We start from the raw sequence: 11,314 nt of genomic DNA, 5'->3' as shown, positions 1-11,314 counted from the left end.
CATATGAATACATACATACAATTTTAGTTACAAATAAAATATACATCATTTGTGAAAACTGATAAGATAGTCAAATAGTGAGGGGCCAAAATAGTAAGATAGTGAAGAATCAAAAGCACATTTTTCCAGAGGAAATGAAAGTAAGATAAATAAGAGTAGAGGTGACAAGAACATGAGAAAAAAAAATAGTTACACAGTTACATTTTAACTAAAGTGGTTAAAAACTAAATTATATTAGATACCCATTTCTATTTATCTCTATAAAATAGATTTGTTCATGTACCAATAGTTGAAGAACCAGGTATAGAAGCTGGAATGCAAGAATACTTAAACCAAACTTGTCACCACAAATTATTCTGCTACCACTGCTGATAGACATTTACAAAGAATACAAATCATTCAGAAAAAGAAGTGTACGACCACACCCCTATCGTAATACAGATGGATGAAAAGTCTGAGAACTTGCCTCTTTCTCAGTGTCTCTAGAGATACATGTCCATTGGTTCTCTTTCACACTGTACGCCCAGAAGTCAGCAAGATCTTGTGTTCCATCCCAGCCACCAAACAAATAAACAGTCTCTGTGAAAATTAGAAAAATACGTGCAAAAAAAATAAACTTAAGAACAAAATTTAAGTACAGGCACACAGATCAAGCCATTGCTTCTAAGATCATTTAAGAAGGTACATCTAAGTAAACTTAAAAATGAAATTTTTAAACTGGTTAACATTCCAAAATAAATACTAGTATTTCCTAAATATAGGCATACGGAAGGGCTGCTGCAGAACCACTATCTTGAGAGATTTATAAATATAAAGATAACTAGGAGGCATCCCCTAAGATTCGGATTCCATAGGTCTTCAGAGGGTAAAAAGATTCAGTACTTTTAAAGTGTCCAGGGGGAATCCTGATGTGCAGCCAGTTTAGGAGTTTCTGTGTCACGCCACAAAAAATTTACATTTACCAGCTTCTTAACAAAGCAGCTTCAGATAGTTAAAAAAAGGGAAAAGAAAAAAAAGAAATCCCAGAGGAATATACAGTGCAAAATATAACATAAAGCTATCTAGCTACTTCTGAAAAAACTTCACATTAAAACTGTTTTCTATTACAATACAAAAAACAATGGTTAAAACTAGCTGTGAGTTAAAGTTAGATATCTTAAGAATAAAGTGATGCATAGCCTTGATATTCCCATGGAAATTGGGGGAAAGTTTTCCAAATATATTGTGGTAGATTTAAATCCTCAGAAATCAACTTTTAAGTCATTCCAGGTATCTTGAGAATTTGGTTTCTTCTAATTCTGAAATGTCTATTATACCTATGGACTTTATCACGTGATAAAACATTTCTTGCTCCATGACCAGTGAAAATTTTTACCTTGCTTTATAAAATAATAGTGCCTTTCCTTTCTTCAAATATTTCTTCCCTTTGTAAATATCTTATGTCTACTGGTTATACATGCCTACCATTTTTTTAAGTTAAATATAATACATTACAGGAAAACTATAAAGCCATCTACTCTGACATGCCCTAGGCCAATATATGCGGAGACTGTCATCTAAATTACATCCCATCATGAAGGGTTGAAATGCACCTGGAAATATTGTAACACTACTTAAGAAAATTCTTGCCATTCATAGAGATGTCTTATAAGAGATTTTTGTCATATTTTCATATAATTTCAAACTCTAAGTGAATTTTCTAAGTGAAAGAACCTAGGGGAAATTAAAACAATGCTTCCGGATAAGAACAGACCACTGGAACAGTTCTAGTGCTAAATGGGTAATCAGGTATAGGTCACTTAACTTGCCTGGGTCCTGATTTTTTCATTTACAAACTCTCAGTGTGGTGGTAAAGTTCTTCAGATATAAGTTACATGAAAACATTCTGAAGGCTGTCAAGCATGAACAGCATTTCTACCTTTAAAACATGCACATATACACAAAATACTTTGTAGCTACTAAGTACCACTGACGCAATGAAAACAGTGTCATTGTATGTTTCCATGTCTAACCCAGTACCTTGAACACTTTTGGCTCTGTACAAATGTGAAATAATGGAAACTATTAAAAAACTGCCATCTCTCAGAAGTATAAAACAATCCATTATCATTGGTTAAGTAACATTCTGTTTCCCAAATGGCACACAGTAATACCCAGATACTGAGAATTCTACGGAAAAAAATTAAAGAATTTTCATCTGACTTAAAAATTATTTGCCAAGGCCTCACTATAAATGCAATTAACCCCATTAAATTCTGAAGCCTGGAGAGGGAGGGGGTATATAACTGAAATAGCAATAGCAATTGACCTTTTGTTTTACAGTGTTTCTGGGCACCCTTTGGATAAGGTTACCCTGGTTCACTAACTTTAATAACCCTTCCTCTTGGGATCTGGGTTCTCAATGTTCTTTCTGAAAAGCAGGTCTCTTTGTATGCATAAATTCTCACAGCAAAGAAAACCCACATTTCCACAACAGCCTCATTGATAGCTGAGCAAAATAAAATCTGGCACAGAGCAAGCATCCCAATGGAATTAATCCAAGATGTCATTCTTGTTCGTGAATGCTTTGTGGTCCCAGTTAAAGTTAAATAGTAAAACTGAATGAATCAGACAGTAACAGGACCTTTTGACATACCTGAATGAAATGTATAACAAAATTTTAATTAAATCATCTAATCATTTAAGTTAAATCATTCAGGAATGAAATATTATCTAGAAACAAACACCAGCAAAAATATTATTTAATGCATAAAGGATACCAAAAACTTTTAAAGATTATAGAAATAATCAGACAAAACTGTAGTGAGAAGAAAGTAGAAAAAAGAAAATGCTATTATTTGCAACATGGCAGTAGCCTGGTTTACTGGATGTCCACTCTCATGCTTATAGGTTATATAACAATTCATGTACATCCCTAGGGCAGTACAATCCTTCTCATGCAGCAGCCCTTTCTCTGTATTTTTTCTTAAAGGAGCACAGGCTACAGAGGCTATTTCTCCCAGACTCACTGAAATGTTCACTCAACATTTTTTGAGTACTAATCTGAATTGGCAAGGCACTTTAGAGAATAAAAATAAAGAAGACATCATCCCTACCCTCAAGGAGCTTACAATTTAGTGAAGAATATAAAACAAGTACATTAATCACCATAATGCAATGTAGACTAAGTGCCATAAGAAAGGTAAAAAAGCACCACGGGGTTCAAAAAAGGGAAGGGAATATACCAGATTGAGGGGACTCAGGAAGATTTCATGGTGACAGTGGTATCTGACCTATGCATCAGAAAGTGTCTTTGTTGGTAGAATGAAGGAAAGAGAAGAGGACTTTTCAAGCAGAGTAAAAAGTAAAACAAGGGTACAGAGACAGAAAAACACACAAAAAGTGTTTTAAAAGACACAGAATCTAAAGTCAGGCAGATCTTGGATGGAACTGCAGCTCTATCACCACAGCTGTGTGACCAACACCAAATTCCTTAACCACTGGTTTCCTCAGCTCTAAAATGGCACAGAGTACCTATCTCCTAAAGCTACCATGAGAATTAAATAATGCATGCACAGTGGTGAAAACTGTGTGATGAATAAACACACTGTTCATTTTAAAAGAACAAAAAAAAGTAGTGGAGTGGAGATAAGTTAAAAAGACAGGTAGTGGCCACATCATGAAATGGGTTAAATGACAATATAAAGGTTTTGAACTTGACTCCACAGACAGTATAGTATTAAATAGCAACGGAAGATTTTAAGCAGAGATGTGACATGGTCAGATCTGAACTTGCAGCATATAGGACTTACTGAAAAGGAGGAGCCAGGGAAACAGAAAGATCGGAAATAAAGTGACCAATAATAGCCTATGTTCAAGATATCAAACCAATTTCATTCTCAGAGACTAAATGAATCAATCACCAATCAGTCAATCAGTTATTACTCAGGCCACAAAAGCTAAAATGCAACCAGTCTTTTTTACAGGTCTTTTTTCGTGTCAGTACTAAATAACCCCTACAACTACTTACTACCAATAGTACTAATCTATAGATCTTAAATACACTAAGAAAAAGGTAGAAATGTTAACACATCAGTATCTTCACACCATTTTGCACAAAGAAGCAGGCTTTTTATTTTATGAGCCCAACTGCAATATCTATCCTCCTCCTCTGATTCTTAGGGTTAAATCAGACTATGCTGATTGCATAATCCTCCACAAGATGGCACACTATTTTCGTAATTAAATCCATCTTTCCACTTTGAAACAGTATAGAATGCATATACTATGCACTGACATAGCATGGGCCCAACCTTATATAAAATTCAAGTGTCAAAAAGAAGAGGTAGGTGGAGGGTTACTAGGCTTGTAACAGAGGTTAGCTTAATTCCTAGTTCAATGTAGACACGAAGTGAAAAACAAATGAAATTAAAAAAAAAAACTTTTAAGAAACACAAATTTATATTCAAAATAAAAATGAACCCTGTCAGGACATTTAGTTTAAGAGTTTAATCCTTCTGAAAGTGTAGTTAATAGGACATTAGATTGACATTAGAATTTTTGAAGGGAAGAATAAATTAGAAGGGGAAAGATATTTTATATGCTCTTTAACCTTACCTTCTTTAGCCATTCCCTTGAACTCTCAAGACCCAGCAGATTATCAACTGGATTCATCTGTCTCTCTTTTTAAAAAGAGCTATATTTCTTTCTTTTTTTTTCAATTGGTGAATTTTTGTGTAGCCTTTTTTTTTTTTAATTTATTTATTTTTTTATTTTTGGCTGCATTGGGTCTTTGTTGCTGCGCGTGGGCTTTCTCTAGTTGCCCTGAGTGGGGGCTACTCTTCCTTGTGGCGCACGTGTTTCTCATCGCCGTGGCTTCTCTTGTTGTGGAGCACGGGCTCTAGGCGTGCGGCACGCAGGCTCAGTAGTTGTGGCTCATGGGCTCTAGAGTGCAGGCTCAGTAGTTGTAGCACACGGGCTTAGTTGCTCCATGGCATGTGCGATCTTCCTGGACCAGGGCTCGAACCTGTGTCCCCTGCATTGGCAGGCGTATTCTTAACCACTGTGCCACCAGGGAAGTCCCGAGAGCTATATTTCTTACATAAGGCTATGATTACAAAACTAGAGACTGATCTTTTGGGTGAATTCAACATATGGTTGTAATTTCCCTGCTAAAAGGTTGTATATTCTGCCTATGACAATATACTTTGTATTAGGGCTATATTTTAGAATTCCTTTCTGATAACTGTATGAAAGAAAAAGATTCGTGTCATACGTAGCTACAGAAATACAGTCATATGAATATATTTGTATTTAAAAACCAAAACCCATGTTTACCTACTTTCTTCAATAGCTTCTTTAAAGAATATCAAGGAAAACCATTATGTGGCATTAAAAAAAAAATATGAAAGCACTTTACATATAATTGGTACAGTCAGAGAGGTTCAGATTTCCACAGAACGGTTCTTTCAAGTGACAAGCAACTTCTTTTATAGATACCAAATACTGGGATTTTGCCTAAATCTTACTACCTATTCTGCCTGAAAGAGGGAAAAAGGCTGGTACCGTAGGTTCTTAAAATTCAATGAGAGTTGAACAAAGAATTGCCTGGTACCATGGATATTTTAAGTTTTCATCTGGACACACTTCCACACTGAAGCAAAACAGACATGCCTTTTTCTCTTTCTATTTGCCTTATTTTACCCAGAGTTGAAACCCAATTCAGAGTTGAATAACCTAAGTAGAGAAATGCCAGGTATAGGAATTATGATCAATAAAATTGACATATACTCCCAAGTAGGACAAAATACTACATTCCTTCTCTACTACATTCAATACAATACTACATTCTTCTCTGGTAAGAATAATAGAATTCACTTAGGATAGAAGAAAGCTTTGAAAAATCAGAGTAAAATTTATTCCACCATGTACTTTTTAAAATGGTGAGTCTATCCTTAGAGCTGTAGCAAAATGAAAAAAATATCTACAGACTGAAAAAGGAAAAGAAAATTCAGGGACTATTAATTTTTTAATATTTAAGAAAACAAGATAAATGAAACACTGGGAAGCAGTAATTGCTTCGAAATACAAGTCACTTTAAAGAAGCTGAAACGAGCTCTATGAAGTTTTAGTCTAGTGAAATACCTGGCACATTGGAAGCACCCAATAAATGTTAGCAATTATTAGGTCAGCTATTGTTCCTCACTCTTTATATCTGCAATAGCTTTTAATAAGGATGTAAAGGAATCAACTATGTTTTTCAATTTCACTTTATGGTATTTTATAAGCGAAGTGATATGCTTTATTAGTATTTATGTATTTAAAATTTGCTGAGGTCTCAGGACTTAGCTCTCACAATCTACTGTATTTTCTGTTTTCACCTATCACACCTGAGATTTTCACTGTATCTTCAGCATTAGAAAACTAAGAACCACTATAGTAACAGCAGCAAAAACATGGGCTTTAGAGCCAGACAGTCCTACAGACCTGTGTTCAAATCCCAGCTCCACAGCCCTGGACACAGCACCACCTATTCTGTAAAATGAAGGTATCTACCTTTTCAGTTGTAAATGAAATGTATAAACATATAAAAGTGCTAATCCCAATCTCTACATGTAGTAGGTATTTAATAAATATTACTCCTCAGGTTAAAAAAAAAAAGTTCTAGTCTAGTGAAGATGTTCTTAACTCGTTGATGATCTGAATTCATGGATTCTCTTCCAGAAAAATGTACATACAAACAAAATTTTGTATATAACTTCAACAGATTAAGAGCCCTTGCTTAGGAAACCTTCAAATTGCATATTTAAAATAAGGAGTGGGCTTCTCTAAACTATATTTCACTACTTAGGCACCAACCTTATAAAGACATAACTTCTAGTTTCTTCAAATTCTACTTGGGGAAAGTCACTCTACTACTAAATCAACCTAATCCTTAACGAAAAAGTTCTTAAAATGAGTTTTAATATTTTTTCCTAAAAATCTAAAAGTATATTTATCCTTTCCTTTCTAAAACATCAATAAGGGCAATATATACAAAAGATGAAACAATTATACCAAAATAATATTGGTTAGTTAGAACGTGGAATTATGGGTGAGATATTTTTTTCCTCAACACAGCACTGCTTTTCATGTTGTTTTAAATTGCTTTTCAAAAAATTTTAAATTGTTTAAAAATATTTCCACTGTGAGATTCTGTCAAAAAAACAAACACAAAAGAAAGATCTCTAAATTTACATCAAATTCTCTCAGTGGAACTAATCAGTATACATTTGTAGATTAATATGTTGTATATAAAAATACATATTATATAAATAATATATATCGATACTTACATATAAGACATTATTTCATTTAACTCTCACAGCAACTTAATTTATTATTCCTGTTTTTATTGTCATTATAACTCATTCAAGATCAAACAAAAAGTCGGTGGTAAAGTCAGGATTGAAATCCAGATATGTCTCTCTCTCTTTCTAACACACACACACACACACACACACACACACACACACACACTTCCTTCCCACACACTCAACCTCCAACCACTATATTTAATTGTTATATCAGTAAGACTGGACTAGAAAAGGTTCTTTCAGAGACTTAACAAGAAATACAACTTTGAAGATGATTAAAATCAACCTGATGATAGCAGTTATAAGACTCTGGTACATAAATGATGAAATAAAAGTATATGAAACCACCTTGGTAAATTATGCTATTAATAATTTTACAAGAGAAGTAGAATTTCTAGAGAAAAAAATCCCAAAGATATCCCAGATTCTGCTCCTACACCCAAATTAAATTCAGAAAGCACCAACTGTTACCCTAAAAAAATGCAAAGTCTACATAACATTTAATTTTTCTACCTAGGTCCCAAGGTAATAAGAACTACAGCTTTAAGGAAATATAGTCTATATACTAGAAAAGAACAAACAGAATCACCAGAAAATTTAAATATATTAGAGTATAACCAATAACATAAATTCACCTCAGAAAAATATTAGCATTTACAACAAATGACATCATGACACAATCCACCCATCAAGGTTTAAAGCAATATCAGAGTGTAGTTTCCAAGTAAATATTTTTCAACTTGAAGGAAAATGGATTTTAAAATTTTGATTCAGTTCAACAAATATTTAGTACACACTTACTCCATACCAGGCTTTGCGGCCATAAAAATAAATAATGCAAGATTCTTGTCTTTCTCCCATCAATAAGAATATTGGGGATGGGAGGTAGAAAGGAGAAAGCTGAATAGAGAGGAATGGGATACATAACACCTACACAAGCAACTCTAAAACAATTTGGAAATCATTATAGTAAAAATAATAGTATGAACAAAGTGCTATGTAAATACAGAAAGGGAAATGCTTATTCTGCCTGGACCTGTCTCCTGAACCCCAAACAATATATCTAACCACTTACTTGACATATCTATATACGTGAATGTCTAACTGGCATCTCAACCTGTCTAAAAACAAGTTGCTGAACAACCCACCATATTTAATCCACTTGTTTTACCTATCTTAGGGAATGGCTATACTATTTTCCCAACTACTCAGGTCAAAACCTTGAGTCATTTCATTACTCGTTTCGCTCACACCTCATATCCAATCCATCAGTAAATCCTGTCAGCTGTATGTGACATCTTCAAAATACATCCCAAATCTGACCAATTCTCAACACTGTGATCACCACTCTAGTAAAAGCCAATGCTATCATCACTTCTCTGGTAAGGAACTGCCTCCTAAAAGGTCGCTCTGCTTCTGCCCTTCACCCAATTTGTTTTGTTAAAATGCAAAGTCAGTAACATCTCTCAAAACCCAACAATATTTTCCTTTAATCATCTCACTATGAGTAAAGGTTAAAGTTCTTACAAAAGAACTCAACACAATTGCCCCTCACTACCTCTCTGACTTTATCGCCTTTACTCTCTTCCTCACCCACCTTATATCTAGCAACAAATAATCTGGAAAAAAAACAAGAGTAGAGGAAAGGTGGGCAAGAGTTTACTTTGGAAACTCTATTATTTTAACAATGAATACCACTTACACAGAGCAAGGAATTTCATTTGAAATTTTATATGAATACCAGCAGTATTTACTTACCATGTAATGTCAAAACTTAATAGACATATTTAACCCTTTAAAAAATACATAGGTAATGAATCTTCCCAGTAAACTCCACAAAGGCAGATAAAAATATTACATACCATTTCAAGAGTATCATGGGCCTCCTTAAAGCCCATTCATGAAGCCTCATCTAAGAAAACAAGGAAATACTAAGAGGATAGAGCATGGTGATAGAAAGGAATATAGACAGCAATGGTTAGCTGAAACAAAAGAGTGGGAATGCCAGGTATGGCAGTTACTAGACTTTTGAATGGCATTTTTTAAATTCCTTTTGTTTTCTCTTGATATAGCAGATTCCTGGATTACCCACCCTCACAACCAGACACCTGTTTAAACGTAACCTAAACCACTATTCTAGAGTCTTATGAAAGTTCAAAGCTTTTTCTGACTTGGTTGAGTCCTAGGGCATCTTTCCTTACATTTCTCTCTGCTTCCAGACACCTGAATCCTCAGAAGCTGCATTTCTCCTCTATCTCAATCTGGATCCCAACCCTAATTGCATCACCAGTTCATTTATATATATTTATAAAGAATTCCATACCAACATGTTTTACACACCATCCCTATAACTCATACTCCCTATTACTCATACAAAGGATCATCTGAATGTGGTTAAACCCCTTCAACGTCACCATTCACATAGTTAGTAGTGTTTCCACACTATAAGAGGTAATGGTAACATATTGACCATCAAGCTCACTTGAGTTATGGACAACTTTATATTAACTATCATGATTATTTAGTTTCACCAGACTTTAAATTTTTGGTTCCTGTTAAAGGCTCAAAATCTCGTTTAATCATCACACGTGGACCTAAATAAAGCTTGACCCAGCATTAAGAAAGTTTGGGGGGGGGTGGGAAAAAAGCACTGAAACAGATACAAAATGGCTCTAAATAAAAATCCCTCTACTGGGGGGCTTTCCTGGTGGCGCAGTGGTTGAGAATCTGCCTGCCAATGCAGGGGACAGGGGTTCGAGCCCTGGTCTGGGAAGATCCCACATGCCACGGAGCAACTAGGCCCGTGAGCCACAACTACTGAGCCTGCGTGTCTGGAGCCTGTGCCCCACAACAAGAGAGGCCGCCACAGTAAAAGGCCCGCACACCGCGATGAAGAGTGGCCCCCACTTGCCGCAACTAGAGAAAGCCCTCGCACAGAAACGAAGACCCAACACAGCCAAAAATAAATAAATAAATTAATGGAAAAAAAAAATCCCTCTATTGATGGCTAAGCCCCTAAATTTCCTATAGTAGAAATATTTGCTTAAAAATATATTCACAAAGTACTTTTATTACATTTTTATCAACTAGTGCTCATACAGAAGTATGGATACTGATCAATTTTTCATTGTAGACCTTTGTCAACCTATAATAAATCCTCAGAAACTATGAGAGATTATGCCTTTAAAGATTCCATCTGGAATATATCCCATGCCTATAATAAGTCATTCTTACTTATTTACAATGACTTACTTTAAGTCATTGCTTTCTTATAATTATTGTTTCTAAAGCAAACCAAGTAAATACTGAAACAACTCTTTTCCTCTCCTTGAAATATTTTTTTAAAGGGAATGGGGATAAGGACCTTGAGTCTGCTGAAACCCTGCCCTTAATGCATAAAACCAAGATATTACAGAAAAATATGTGGACCTTTATCACTATATGCTGTAAGTATTTTACTTCAAGGATCTCTGACCTGAAAAGTCAGCATTTAATCGTCAATGACTCTGCTCACACAAAGTTCTGTCAGGATATTTGCCTATCATTCGAATCTTCTCATTTTCCATTCTCAAATATCATGGATTACAAAAAAAGAGAAAAACTTTCTCTTTCCTTACACATTTATTTTACCTATTTTATACAGTCCATATTCCACAATAAGCAACACAGTAAGCACTATGAAAATTCCTTCTGTTCCCTGATAAGGTGAACTTTAAATGTTAAAGTAAACCACATTACTTTCGCATTTAAGGAAAAGAGCATTTTGTCTAGAAAATTAAAGGAGCTTTTCAACACTCTTTTTTAGTATTTTATTAGCAATTTAAAAAAAAAGAATTTAATAATATTTTCATCATGACTGAGAAAAAGAAGAACAGCATTATAAATTCCACTGTATGTTCAAAAGAGGAGAAAAGCTACTGTAGACGATCTAAACACAAATTTTCAACTGTTTTTTTATACTGTATTTAATTCTGGATTAA

General features: G+C 34.6%; 1 protein-coding gene across 4 annotated transcripts in view; it reads right to left on the bottom strand.

The window, feature by feature from the left end:
• The window catches only part of MKLN1 (muskelin 1), a 333,033-nt gene that overhangs the window by 66,636 nt on the left and 255,083 nt on the right, over nt 1-11,314 (bottom strand). For all 4 annotated transcript variants that reach the window (XM_082472980.1, XM_082472979.1, XM_082472981.1 and 1 more), the window contains one exon: nt 467-579. In XM_082472980.1, the coding sequence (XP_082329106.1) occupies nt 467-579 (113 nt within the window). The remainder of the gene's footprint in view (nt 1-466; nt 580-11,314) is intronic.

This window comes from Balaenoptera physalus, assembly GCF_965194825.1.
Source record: "Balaenoptera physalus genome assembly, chromosome: 8".
In the NCBI taxonomy this organism is placed as follows: domain Eukaryota; kingdom Metazoa; phylum Chordata; class Mammalia; order Artiodactyla; family Balaenopteridae; genus Balaenoptera; species Balaenoptera physalus.
The sequence above is the reverse complement of the archived record's forward strand: the minus strand, read 5'-3'. Positions and strand labels throughout refer to the sequence as shown.